A 15708-nucleotide genomic window follows, 5' to 3' on the forward strand; every position below is an offset into this window, starting at 1 on the left:
GTTAGTATTATTGATTTACAATGAGATATTTTCATATATTTGTATATACCAACATTGACCTTTTCCTTCCATTTTTAAAAGATTTTTTTCAATGTGAAGCATTGAGGTCATGGGTGAACGAACCCTATCGATATTCAGCATTGTGCGCTCTTCTTTTCTTTATTTCATTTAATCTTTATTTTCAGATCAGCCAATTACAACCCCTAAAGGTAGGAATAGTTTGTTTTATAGGCCCACATTGCAAACACATTTCATACTTCACAAAAAAAATGTTAACGCAGTAGAGGCTACAATTTTAATGAATACAAAAGAAAAACAACAGAATTTTTCCTGCTGCCTCAAGATTTCAATTTTAAATGTGTATTGAAGATATGTACTATAAATGAAATGAAATGAAATGGGTTTAACATCCTACTGTTCTGCTCCGACTGGGCTAATGAAGACAGGCATACACCATACAGTGTGCTATGAGGGAAATTTTGCCCGGACACCAGTGCTAAGGCATACTCTCCAAAATAGACTACTGCAACAGCCTGTTGGCAGGTACCTCAGCTGAAAACATCCTTCATCTCCAAAAGATTCAGAATACAGCAGCATCAAATTATCACCACCTCCCAAAATGATTGTCATGTTTCTTCACTTTAAAAATCTCTTCATTGGCTTCCTGTTTGACAAAAAATAAACTTTAAAGTTCTAACCCTTACTTATCAATGCATACATACCACATGGCACAGCACTAGGCTACGTATGTAATGCTATTCATAAGTACTCTCCACCTAGTATTATTATCATCATCATCATCATCATCATCAATCATCATTATCATCTATACATATAACAGAATACTCTATACTTGTAATATAACAGTATTTTAAATGTTCTATAGGTATATAATAATACAAATGTATAACACATTATTGTTCTATACATATAACAGCTCATTATGTTCTATACATAACCGAACATTATGTTTTATAAATATAACAATGCACACAATTTAGCTATTGTTTAATTGTAGAACCTGTTACCAGCATGGTTACAGAACCACCAACAACACAAGGTATCTATAAGTCATTATACACATCTAAAATTTCATTCGTTTCTTAAATGTAGAAGATATGAAATTGTTGATTCTCTGAAATGCAGTAGATTTACTTCCAGTGATTGGATTTTGATCAAATTTGAAGTGGATCTCAAGGACTAATTTCACTTCAGACAATTGGTTAACAGTTTCCAATACAAATTGTAAGAAAAATGCTAACAAATTGATTAGGAGTTACTCAAAATGTAGCATTTTTGTGCTCTCCAGTTGATGTTGTTTGATTTAATCTATGTTATATCTATATGCTAAATACAGTGTTTTTTGGCGTTCAACATTAACATCTATTATCTTTGGCACATGATAAGATATCTGGTTTATGGATGGAAATAAGACAACTTTTACTATTTGTATGAGACTCACAGTAAATGTTTCCTGATTTTATTGGCTTTGTAAACCTTGCCTATTATACTATCTAGGTTAAAATTCCTCATGATATTAATCTTTGATTCATGTCTTATATATCAGCCATACATTATTCTTTGAACAAAACCTGGATATATACTTCCAACTCCAGCCAGCATTTCTATCTTTATGTAGACAAACAATTGAAGCAGCAGCAAGTAGACTGCTGGTTTATAAGACTATTAAATTATTTAAAATTGTGTTGTTTAGTTGGAGCCCATTGTGAAACTGGATGGTCCAAATATGTGAATGACCACAAACCAACATCTGAAATGTTCCAAAGTGAAGGTGGAGAACATGAGAAAATGACACCAGAAGAATTAAAGAAGTTCTGTTCTGGTGGTAAAGTGACCAAGATAGAATGTACAACTATTAATAATGTATCATCTATAAGTAACGCAGAACAACTGACATGTAAATTAGATTCTGGTTTACAATGTGAGAATGCTGATAATTTCCCAGCACCATGTTCTGATTATAGAGTTCGATATTTCTGTCATTGTGAAGGTTAGTTTTATTGATTGACAAAGAGATATTTTCATATATTTGTGTATACCAACATTGATCTTTTCCGTCCATTTTTAAAAGATTTTTTCAATGTGAAGCATTGAAGTCATGGTTGGACGAACCATATCCATATGCAGCATTCAGCGCTCTTTTTTTTTTAGCGAGAAGGTTTTGAATGCATTTTGTGATAAGAATAGAGATTAGAATTCTAGAAGGCAGAAAGGATCTTTGTCAAATTTGGTAAACAACCACGTTTTCCATTTGGCTATCTGTGTTGGTTTTTTTTTTTAGACAAAGCTGCTGTGCACTTTGCATGGCTATCTTTGACTTCTACAAACCTCTTGATTTGAATTGACAAATTTAGATTTTTTCATAAACTGTAAACTGCTTGATGCATTTCAGCCAAATGTAGTATGTTTTTGGATAGAGCCTTTTCAGATTTGTCCATATGAAGTTGGTCAGCCTCATACTGGGGTTGAGCAGGAATAACTTTCTTCTGTGTACAATCATTAAAGGCTATAATCTGTACAACTCATATAAATTATAGATTGGCAGATCTGAATACAATCTAATCTGTACAATATCCCCTCCCCTCCTATATTCTTAACATAGTTGTAGTCAATCAGTATACCTTGGTGAATTTATTTGTATGCAAGCTTTTCTTAAAAACAAATTATGTTCTTCATTTTGTTTTTAAATTTGCAGGAATTCATTATTCAATGAACCCTGTTGATATTCAAAATTATTGTCCCTGTCAATTCAACCATAGTCTTATTTGTCCCCCGCCTTTCGAAGAAAGCAGGGTACTATTAAAATGGGTTCGTCCGTCTGTCTGTCTGTCCGTCTGTCTGTCTGTCCGTCACACTTTTTCGGACACAATAACTCTCTTTCTAATTGAGCTAGAATGATCAAACTTGGTGTAGGTGTTTATAAGGTCAATAGCTTGATGGAGTTCGAAGATGGGCATTTTCCGCTTAGGGTAAGAGGAGATAAGCAATTTGATTGGTTGATGCTTTGGGATGCGATAACTTTAGTTCTAATTAAGTGAGAGTGATGAAACTTGGTGTATAGTTTCATTACATCAATACCTTGACTAAGTGCGATAATGAGCATTTTCTGCTCCGGGTAAGCAGAGCGATAAGCAATTTGATTGGCCAAGATTTTGAAACACAATAACTCACCTTCTTATTGAGCTAGAATGTTCAAACTTGGTGTAGGTGTTTATTGGGTCAATGCCTTGATGGAGTTCGAAGATGAGCATTTTATGCTTAGGGTAAGCAGAGATAAGCAATTTGATTGGTTGATGCTTTGGGACACAATAACTTTAGTTCTAATTAAGTGGGAGTGAGGACACTTGGTGTATAGCTTTATTACATCAATACCTTGACTAAGTTCGATAATGAACATTTTCTGCTGAGGGTAAGCAGAGCGATAAGCAATTTGATTGGTCGAGACTTTGGAACACAATAACTCTCCTTCTAATTGAGGTAGAATGTTCAAACTTGGTGTAGGCATTCATTAGGTGAATCCCTTGATGGAATTCGATGATAAACATTGTCTGCTTATGGTAGGCAGAGATAAGCTATCTGATTGGTTGATGCTTTAGGGGCACGATAACTTTGGTTATAATGAAGTGAGAGCGATGAAACTCTGAATATAGATTCATTATATCATTACCTTGACTAAGTTCGATTGTGCGAATTTTCTGCCTGGGCTAAGGAGCGATAAGCAATTTGATTGGTCAAGACTTTGGAACATAAAAACTCTGCTTTTAATTGAGTTAGAATGTTTATACCTGATGTAGATGTTCATTAGGTGAATTATGTCTTGACTGATTTCAATGATTAACATTTCAAGCTAAAGCTAAGCAGAGCTAATCAGTTTCATTGGTCGATGCTTTGGGACAAGATAATCTTGATTTATTTTGTGATTTCGGCGGGGGACATCAGCCTCACTGTTGGCTTGTTTAAATTAGATTTCATGTCAATCTTATCTTTATTTCATTTGATCTTTATTTTCAGATCAGCCAATTACAACCACTAAGAAACAAGGTAGGAATAGTTTGTTTTATAGGCCCACGTTGCAAACACATTTCATACTTCACAAACGAAATTGTAATACAGTAGAGGCTACAGTTTTAATGAATACAAAAGAAAAACAACAGAATATTTCCTGCATTATTATGTCTTCACTCAGCTGCCTCAAGATTTCAATTTTAAATGTGTATTGAAGATATGTACATAAATGAAATGAGGTTTAACGTCCTACTGTTCTGCTCCTACTGGGCGAATGAAGACAGTCATATACGCCACACTGTGCTATGAGGGAAATTTTGACCGGACACCGGTGCTTGCTGTTATATCGAATTCAACTGCCAAGGGATCTTTTACATGGACGCCAATGTGTACACAGGACCCCAATTTTTTGTCCAATCCGAACAACTAGACAGCTGTCCTTGTCAGGCCCTTTGTCTGTCACCACCATATATGTACTATAATAATGCATGTATATTAAACATACTGTAACATAATCTCCAAATTAGACTACTGCAACAGCCTGTTGGCAGGTACCTCAGCTCAAAACATCCTTCATCTCCAAAAGATTCAGAATACAGCAGCATCAAATTATCACCATCTCCCAAAATGATTGTCATGTTTCTTCACTTTAAAAATCTGTTCATTGGCTTCCTGTTTGACAAAAAATAAACTTTAAAGTTCTAACCCTTACTTATCAATGCATACATACCACATGGCACAGCACTAGGCTACATATGTAATGCTATTCATAAGTACTCTCCACCTAGTATTATTATCATCATCATCATCATCAATCATCATCAATCATCATTATCATCTATACATATAACAGAATACTAAGTTCTATACTTATAATATAACAGTATTTTAAATGTTCTATGGGTATATAATAATACAAATGTATAACACATTATGTTCTATACATATAACAGCACATTATGTTCTATACATAACAGAACATTATGTTTTATAAATATAACAATGCACACAATTTAGCTATTGTTTAATTGTAGAACCTGTTACCAGCATGTTTACAGAACCACCAACAACACAAGGTATCTATAAGTCATTATACACATCTAAAATTTCATTCGTTTCTTAAATGTAGAAGATATGAAATTGTTGATTCTCTGAAATGCAGTAGATTTACTTCCAGTGATTGGATTTTGATCAAATTTGGAGTGGATCTCAGGGACTAATTTCACTTCAGACAATTGGTTAACAGTTTCCAATACAAATTGTAAGAAAATTGCTAACAAATTGATTAGGAGTTACTCAAAATGTAGCATTTTTATACGTCCACATTCATAATGTGAACGTATTATGCCGTCGCCCCTGTCTGTGTGTGTGTGTGTGTGTATGTATGTATGTGTGTGTGTGTGTGTGTCTGTGGTTCGCCTACAGGGCGCAATTCTTCATGGATTTTCTTCAAACTTGGTATACTTATTCCTTATACCCCAAGGAAGATCCCTATTGTTTTTGGTGCATGCCCGACCCCCCGGGGCAGAGCCACGCCCATTTCTAGTATTTGTTTGTTTGTCGTCTACAGGCCACATTTCTTAACTAATAATCTTGAAACTTTGCATACACATTCTTTGTACCCTAAGGAACATCCCTATCGTTTGGGGTGCATGCCCAACCCCCAGGGGCAGAGCCACGCCCATTTTCTTTTCGTGTGTCTTTGTGTCGCCTACAGGGCGCAATTCTTACTGGATTTTCTTCAAACTTGGTATACTTATTCCTTATACCCCAAGGAAGATCCCTATTGTTTTTGGTGCATGCCCGACCCCCAGGGGCAGAGCCACGCCCATTTCTAGTTATTCTTTAAGTGGCATTTAGCGATCAGGGAACAAATTAACAGAACACAGTTTTTATGGGATACAATCACTAGTTTATTCTAAAAGCACGACGTTTCCACAAGTATTCTCTTATCGTTATCAATCAAGCAAAAAAAAACAAAAAAAAAACGTCATGCTTTTAGAATAAAGACATCGATTGTTTTAAAATAAAAATTGTGTTCTGTTAATGTGAACGAAATGTTATACTGATAGCAGTCCTACAACCCAGTTTTATTTCACAGACCCTCAATGCAAACTGGACCATATCAAACAAAACAGGAATGTGGACGTATATTGCTGCGTTAGCGATGCTCTTGTTGTGCTGTCCAGTTGATGTTGTTTGATTTAATCTATGTTATATCTATGTGCTAAATACAGTGTTTTTTGGCATTCAACATTAACATCTATTATCTTTGGCACATGATAAGATATCTGATTTATGGATGGAAATAAGACAACTTTTACTATTTGTATGAGACTTGACTCACAGTAAATGTTTCCTAATTTTATTGGCTTTGTAAACCTTGCCTATTATACTATCTAGGTTAAAATTCCTCATGATATTAATCTTTGATTCATGTCTTATATGTCAGCCATACATTATTCTTTGAAGCCAAATTAAAAAAATACCAATGAACAAAGGAACGAGAAATAAGTAATTCCGATAGCTTTATATAATACATATATAATTAGTACCATATTAATTGACACTGAAAATCATTACAAGGATTGTTTATATATCACACCAATGAATGAATAAAAACTTTGTGAATTCTGTGATATAGACCTAACTATGAACTCTGTTCTGTTGTAGACCTTTGCAAAATTGGATGGTCCAAATATGTGAATAACCATACACCAACATCTGAAATGTTCCAAATGGAAGGTGGAGAACATGAGAAAATGACACCAGAAGAATTAAAGAAGTTCTGTTCTGGTGGTAAAGTGACCAAGATAGAATGTACAACTATTAATAATGTATCATCTATAAGTAACGCAGAACAACTGACATGTAAATTAGATTCTGGTTTACAATGTGAGAATGCTGATAATTTCCCAGCACCATGTTCTGATTATAGAGTTCGATATTTCTGTCAATGCCCACGTAAGTTTAATACTGATAAATAAGATACATGTATTTGCATCTTGCATAGGTAACATTCCATATATACTGAGCGCCATGGAAAACGCATCACTTAGTTTTTCGATATTTCTGTCATTGTGAAGGTTAGTATCATTGATTGACAAAGAGATATTTTCATATATTTGTATATACCACCATTGATCTTTTCCGTCCATTTTTAAAAGATTTTTTCAATGTGAAGCAGTGAAGTCATGAGTGGACAAACCCTATCGATATTCAGCATTCCGCGCTCTTCTTTTTTTTAGCGAGAAGGTTTTGAATGCATTTTGTGATAAGAATAGAGATTAGATTTCTAGAAGGCAGAAAGGATAATTGTCAAATTTGGTAAACAACCACGTTTTCCATTTGGCTGTTTTCCATATGTTTGTTTATTTTAGACAAAGCTGCTGTGCATTTTTCATGGCTATCTTGGACTTCTACAAACATTCTTGATTTAAAATGACAAATTTAGATTTTTTCATAAACTGTAAACTGCTTGATGCATTTCAGCCAAATGTAGTATGTTTTTGGATAGGGCCTTTTCAGATTTGTCCATATGAAGTTGGTCAGCCTCATACTGGGGTTGAGCAGGAATAACTTTCTTCTGACTGTGTACAATCATTAAAGGCTATAATCTGTACAACTGATATAAATTATAGATTGGCAGATCTGAATACAATCTAATCTGTACAATAACACCCCACCCCAGTGATGGGATTTCAGAAAAATTATTGTCGGACATTTTTTCCCGAAAATAAAGGGGCATAACTCTTATCGTAATTTAAGCAGACGTTTTCAAAACACAATTAAGAATCACGTGTCAACAAAATATATTCAAATTCATATGTAAAAAAAATAGGTGCACCTCGTTATATTTCATGTTTAAAACCCGTACGGTATTCAAATTTATGTCAATAATATTCCTACAAAATTACATGACATCAATACTATAGAATGGCAGCTTGCCGACTGCTGTCGATCTGTTTCAAACTCCCCCAAAATTACCGTATTTTTCGGGTCATAAGTCGGTACATTTTTCAGCAAAGTCCAACATTCGTCTGATACTACGTTTCGATTTATATACGGAAGGTAAAAAAAATGACATCCCGAAATTTATTTGGCCGTAAGCCGTAGTTAACGACGCTCAAATACAACGAGCGTGTGACACCAACTGCTAAATAATTGCATTCGACTGTAGAACGCGCTTGAAGCTCCTGGGGTTTCTTAATTTCTGGTAAATTTAATTGTATATAAGCTTTTCTTACAGTATGTTCTTCATTTTGTTTTTAAATTTGCAGGGATTATTCATTGGGTCATTAGGCAGAACCCTATTGAAATTCAGAATTATTGTCCCTGTCAATGCAACCATGTTAGTCTTATTCAAATCCGGTTTCATATCTTATCTTTATTTCATTTGATCTTTATTTTCAGATCAGCCAATTACAACCAACCAAGGTAGGAATAGTCTGTTTTGTAGGCCCACATTGCGAGCATAGGATAGAGTTTTTATACACCCGCATTTCAGAATTCACAAAACTATATGCTTGTTACACAGTAGAGTTTTTATACGCCCACATGTTCATGTGGATGTGTATTGTCGTCGCCCCTGTCAGTCCGTCCACAATTTGTTTGTGGACACTCTACAGGTCCTCTACATATTACCATATCTTTGCATGTTGTATTGAATGTGGTTCTATACTTTATTTTCAACAGGTCACTATTTTTATTCGATTTTTACGAAACTTGAAATATAGGTTTATCTCCCAAAGATCTCCGTTCCTTTCGATATTGACATGTATCGGATCATAACTTCATGGATTATGGCCCCTGAGTGTATGAAAAATCATGTTTTTAGCTTGTGGACACTCTAGAGGTCACAATTTTGATCCGATTTTGATGAAGCTTGAAATGCATGTTTGTTTATAATGCAAATATCCTGTTTCCTTTCGATATTTGCGCATATCGGATCGTAACTGCCTGAATTATGGCCCCTGATTGTACGAAAAATCACATTTTTAGCTTGTAGACCCTCTAGAGTTCACAATTTTGGTCCGATTTTGATGAAACATGACATACATGTTTATAACCCAAAGATCTTGGTTAATTTTGATATTTGCACATATCGGATCGTAACTGACTGAATTATGGCCCCTGATTGTACGAAAAATCACGTTTTTAGCTTGTAGACCCTCTAGAGTTCACAATTTTGACCCGATTTTGATGAAACTTAAAATGTACGTTTAAAACCCAAAGATCTTGGTTCCTGTTGATATTTGCGCATATCGGATCGTAACTTCCTGAATTATGGCCCCTGATTGTACGAATAATCACTTTTTGTTTAGCTTGTTCTCTATCCATCTCTTGCAAAATGTGGGCGTATCCTGCCTGGCAGCCGCTGGTTAGCTTGTGGATTCTCTAGAGGTCACAATTTTCTTTCCGATTTTATAAACCGTTTAGATACATCACCATTCCACTATAATGAAGGTTGAATTCGAATTTCGGGAAAATCGAAATGAAACTGCCCGACAAAATGGCCGCTCTCAGTATGCAAATTGTGTATAAGTATGTAACACAAAGCTTATGGACCTTAGAGGTCACAATTTTTATCCGATTTTGATGAAACTTAAAACATATCTTTATATTCCAAAAATCTCAGTCCCTTTTGATATTTGCACAATGACCATAACTTTCTGGATTATAGCCCCTGATTATACAAAAAATCGTTTTTGTTTCTAGCTTGTTCTCTATCCATCTCTTGCAAAATGTGGGCGTATCCTGCCTGGCAGCCGCTGGTTAATGATTACAAAGAAACCCCAGAATTTCTCCTACATTATTATGGATTGATGCTTTGAATGTGTATTGAACATATAGGTACTATAATAATGCATAAATATATTAAACATACTCTTTTTATCTTACCAGGTAAAACTACACAAAGGGATGGTAATCATCACAACACCTACCCCCGAGGTAGTAATGTTTTCTGTATTTTAGTATCCTGTTACATGTGAGACTGTTCTCCGTCGATCGTTTTTTTTTTTTTTTGTTCTCTGTGAAAAAAAAATTGTTTAATTTTCAGATATTTGATTGAAATTTGATAAACACTGATCATAATGTACTTACATTTCACTAATAATTAAAAAATGGTTCTGATAATTGAAAAAAAAAAGGATGTGCGGTAACTTTATTTACTCTGTAGATTAGGTCCTTACTGAGGCAATTGTCAGATCATTTTCACGATTATAGGTGTCGAGAAATTGAATAATTACTCTAATTAGACTTAGTCCTCAATTTTCTATACTCTCTTTTTCATTGAAACTAGAAAGCTATGTAGGTAATCTGTACTTCAACAAAACATACAAAAACGACAAGAATCAAATAAACTTTTAACATACCAACACTGTGGAGTCAAAAGGTTGTTCATGAGCGCGCCATAAATGCATAGTGGTTAGGAATCATAAAATATTAAAGGTTAAAAAAAAAAGCCACGTCAAAATGTTGTACGCAAAATATTATATTTCTAAAGAAAGTGTTTCTACAAAAGATGTATGGGTAGCCTTTGAAACAATATGTAGCTATCGGTACTTATCAGGCAGAACATGCAGGACAGAAATATAGTTTTATTATATGGTACAGACAGATATATCTTGGTAATAGATTCACCTTTCGCTTTTAACTGCTTGAATTTCATAAATGTAATACAGTAGGAAACCAGACTAAAAGCTAAAAGGTGTGCAAGAAAATTTTTGAGAAACCTTTTCACTCCAATTAAACCAAGCATATGTTAATCCTTTAGCCCTAATGAACCCGGAATATGTCCACAATTTGTTTGTCGACACTCTACGGGTCACAATTTTTATCTGTTTTTGATGAAACTTGAAATATAGGTCTATCTCCAAAACATCTCGGCTCTTTTCGATATTGGCATGTATGGGACCATTACTTTATGGATTATTGCCCCTGATTGTACAAAAAGTCACGTTTTAGCTTGTGGATGCTCTAGAGGTCACAATTTTCATCTGATTTTGATGAAACTTTAAATGCATGCTTATAACCCCATGATCTTGGTTCCTTTTGATATTCGTGCATATCGGATCGTAACTTCCTGAATTATGGCCCCTGATTGTAGGAAAAATCGTGTTTTGAGCCTGTGGTCCCTCTAGAGGTCACAATTATTATCTGATTTAAAAAAAATGTGTGAATATATCACCATTACACACTAAGATCATGGATCCTTTTGATAATCGCAGATACCCGAACTTAACTTCCTGGATTATGGCCCCTGCTTGTTCGAAAAATGGCATTTTTAGCGTGCGGATTCTCTAGAGGTCACAATTTTTTTTTCCAATTTTAACCTGTTAACTGCGTAGGGCGTTATATAACGTCCTGGACAACTGCCACTCACCGTGTGTAGGACATAATATAACGCCTTGGGGGTATTTTCCCCAACCTACGATCGCAGCATGTGTAGGACGTTATATTACGCCTGGTCGAGGAAATCTAATTGAAGGGAGACAACTCTATTTACTGTTAGTTTTAATATGGTTTCAGACCACTATCATTTGTATTCAGGAATAAAAAGGTCCAAAAAAACGTTTGAATATATCATCGTTACAATGTAATGTTGGTGGAGTTCAAAATTTGTGAAAACCAGACCAAAACTGCCGGACAAAATGGACACCCTTCGTACGCAAATGTAAACATATGATATATCAAGATTGTGGAACCTCTAAAGTTCACAATTTTGATCTGATTTTGATGACCCAAAGATCTTGGTTACTTTTGATATTTGCACATATTGGATCGTCACTTCCTGAATTATGGCCCATAATTGTACGAAAAATCACTGTTACACCGTAATGATGGTTGAGTTCGAATTTCATGAAAATTGGACCAAAACTGCTGGACGAAATGGCCGCCCCGAACGTAACTTCCTGGATTATGGACCCTGATTGTTAGAAAAATCGTATTTTAGTTTGTGGACCCGCTAGAAGTAACAATTTGTATTCACTTTTAAAAACCGTTTAAATATATCACCGTTACACATCAATGAAGGTTGAGTTTGAATTTCGTAAAAATCTGACCGAAACTAACAGACAAAATTGCCACTCCTTGAAATTTATATTTATTATCCAAAGGTCGTGGTTCATTTTGATATTCCTGTAACTTCCCGGATTATGCCACCCCTGATTGTATGAAAAATTGTAGACCCGCTAGAGATCACAATTTTTATCCGATTTTGATCAAACTTAAAATATATCCCAAAGATCTGTTACTGTCGATATTTGCGCATTTCAGACCATAACTTTCTGGATTATGGCTTTTGTTTTTAGCTTGTTCTCTAATCCATCTCTTGTAAAATGTGGGCACATCTTGCCTGGCAACCGCTTGTATGAAAATCCTAGTGAAATTTTTAAAAAAAGACAAAACCACAGTAAACACTCAAAGTGTTATTCTGAAAATAATCTATTAGGATTAAACTAGGCATATTTGTATTTAATTTATTAATATGATTTGATGTTTTGACAGGTGAGACAACTGTTAATGAGGGCACACCTCCAGGGATTACTGACATTCCTACCATTATAACTCCTCCTCCCAGTAAGTATCATGTTATAATCAGTTTTTATATGCCAACATTTTATTAGGAATATTTTTTTCATGTTGTATAGTCCTATTATAGTTGTGTCTTTGCTAATTAACCATTTTCATGAACTTGTCTTTCTATTCCTCTACCTATTACCATATCTTTGCATGTTGTATTGAATGTGGTTTTATACTTTATTTTCAACATATGGATTTTCAGTGTATTAAAAAATGGATGTTAGTAGTTGTACATGGGTTCGTTCGTCGATCGTTCTTGGTGTTTAACGTCTGCTTCTGGATTGGTAGATGTCATCGTTTTAGTGTTTAGGTGGAGGCCCGTCTTATCGTGGCCTTCCCTTACTCCACTATCCCACTCTCTGGGTTTGGTATCAGTTTTATTTGCGGAATAGTGTTTAGGTGCCGAGTTCGTCTGACCGTAACTCCCCCTTACTCCACTATCCTGCTAGTTTGGTAGATGTCATCTTTGTGGGGTTTGTGTTTAGGTGCCAGGCCCGTCTTATCGTGACCTCCCCTTACTCCACTATCCCACTCTTTAGGTTTGGTGTCTGTTTTTGGTGGAATAGTGTTTAGATGCCGAGTCCGTCTGATCGTGACTCCCCCTTACTCCACTATTCTGCCAGTTTGGTATAAATCCACTATGTAGTTTAGTGTTTAGATGCCGGGCCCGTCTAACCGTGACACCCTCTTACTTCACTATTCTACTTAGTCCAACTGTGTCCATTAGGGCGTGGATTTGTTCGAAGATTTGCAGTTTCAGATCTGGTCTCGGGAAGAGTAGGTTCTTAGTGTTGATTGGTATGTTGTTGGACTCCATTGTTCTCACTAGTTCCCTTCTCTCCTCCTTGTATACCTCGCAGTGTACCAGGACATGTTTGTTGGTACATTCTTCTCCGGACTCACAGATGATGACTTGGTGTTTGTAGTCTCGCAGCCGCTCTTTCACCCTTAGCTTCGATATAAGTCTACAAATATCTCTTCTATGGTGATTGAGTGTTGTCTTTGTGTAGATCTTGTCGTCCAGCCGGAATCTGTATGTGTCATGGGTTCAAGTTTTGGCCACTATATAACCAGATCACATAGGTATTTCTACGATTGATGTCACCTATTTTGATGCAATGATGATATTGTATGTCAAACACATATGACGTATGATTACTTGTCTAAAATTGATGGCGGCAAATGGTATCATATTAAAAAGTAGAGAAACTAGGGCTTCATAGGTGAAGCCCCCAAATTAAAAAAATACCAATGAACAAAGGAACGAGAAATAACTAATTCTGATTGCTTTATATAATACATATATAATTAGTACCATATTAATTGACACTGAAAATCATTACAAGGATTGTTTATATATCACACCAATGAATGAATAAAAACTTTGTGAATTCTGTGATATAGACCTAACTATGAACTCTGTTCTGTTGTAGACCTTTGCAAAATTGGATGGTCCAAATATGTGAATAACCATACACCAACATCTGAAATGTTCCAAATGGAAGGTGGAGAACATGAGAAAATGACACCAGAAGAATTAAAGAAATTCTGTCCTGTTGGTAAAGTGACCAAGATAGAATGTACAACTATTAATAATGTATCATCTATAAGTAACGCAGAACAACTGACATGTAAATTAGATTCTGGTTTACAATGTGAGAATGCTGATAATTTCCCAGCACCATGTTCTGATTATAGAGTTCGATATTTCTGTCAATGCCCACGTAAGTTTAATACTGATAAATAAGATACATGTATTTGCATCTTGCATAGGTAACATTCCATATATACTGAGCGCCATGGAAAACGCATCACTTAGTTTTTCGATATTTCTGTCATTGTGAAGGTTAGTATCATTGATTGACAAAGAGACTTTTCATATATTTGTATATACCAACATTGATCTTTTCCGTCCATTTTTAAAAGATTTTTTCAATGTGAAGCAGTGAAGTCATGAGTGGACAAACCCTATCGATATTCAGCATTCCGCGCTCTTCTTTTTTTTAGCGAGAAGGTTTTGAATGCATTTTGTGATAAGAATAGAGATTAGATTTCTAGAAGGCAGAAAGGATAATTGTCAAATTTGGTAAACAACCACGTTTTCCATTTGGCTGTTTTCCATATGTTTGTTTATTTTAGACAAAGCTGCTGTGCATTTTTCATGGCTATCTTGGACTTCTACAAACATTCTTGATTTAAAATGACAAATTTAGATTTTTTCATAAACTGTAAACTGCTTGATGCATTTCAGCCAAATGTAGTATGTTTTTGGATAGGGCCTTTTCAGATTTGTCCATATGAAGTTGGTCAGCCTCATACTGGGGTTGAGCAGGAATAACTTTCTTCTGACTGTGTACAATCATTAAAGGCTATAATCTGTACAACTGATATAAATTATAGATTGGCAGATCTGAATACAATCTAATCTGTACAATAACACCCCACCCCAGTGATGGGATTTCAGAAAAATTATTGTCGGACATTTTTTCCCGAAAATAAAGGGGCATAACTCTTATCGTAATTTAAGCAGACGTTTTCAAAACACAATTAAGAATCACGTGTCAACAAAATATATTCAAATTCATATGTAAAAAAAATAGGTGTACCTCGTTATATTTCATGTTTAAAACCCGTACGGTATTCAAATTTATGTCAATAATATTCCTACAAAATTACATGACATCAATACTATAGAATGGCAGCTTGCCGACTGCTGTCGATCTGTTTCAAACTCTCCCAAAATTACCGTATTTTTCGGGTCATAAGTCGGTACATTTTTCAGCAAAGTCCGACATTCGTCTGATACTACGTTTCGATTTATATACGGAAGGTAAAAAAATGACATCCCGAAATTTATTTGGCCGTAAGCCGTAGTTAACGACGCTCAAATACAACGACCGTGTGACACCAACTGCTAAATAATTGCATTCGACTAGCACGCGCTATCGTCTAAAACAATTAACTACTTACGTCATTCGAATCGAAATATTCGTCAACATTTCTTAGCGTGTTTATTTATTTATTTATTTATTTATTTAAAGACATAAACCCCATTCAAAATATGATCATAAATCCGACAATATGCCATCAAAATAG

At 35.1% G+C, this 15708-nt stretch overlaps 1 protein-coding gene across 2 annotated transcripts in view; it reads left to right on the forward strand.

The window, feature by feature from the left end:
- The window catches only part of LOC126832134 (hemocytin-like), a 30146-nt gene that overhangs the window by 2306 nt on the left and 12132 nt on the right, over positions 1 to 15708 (forward strand). Inside the window, exon 4 of one of the 2 annotated variants that reach the window (XM_056103345.1) lies at positions 186 to 209. In XM_056103345.1, the coding sequence (XP_055959320.1) occupies positions 186 to 209 (24 nt within the window). Of the gene's footprint in view, positions 1 to 185; positions 210 to 14045; positions 14337 to 15708 lie in introns of those variants that run through there. The other variant, XM_056103346.1, reaches the window with a different exon arrangement.

Source organism: Patella vulgata, chromosome 9 (genome assembly GCF_932274485.2).
Source record: "Patella vulgata chromosome 9, xgPatVulg1.2, whole genome shotgun sequence".
NCBI classification, from domain to species: domain Eukaryota; kingdom Metazoa; phylum Mollusca; class Gastropoda; family Patellidae; genus Patella; species Patella vulgata.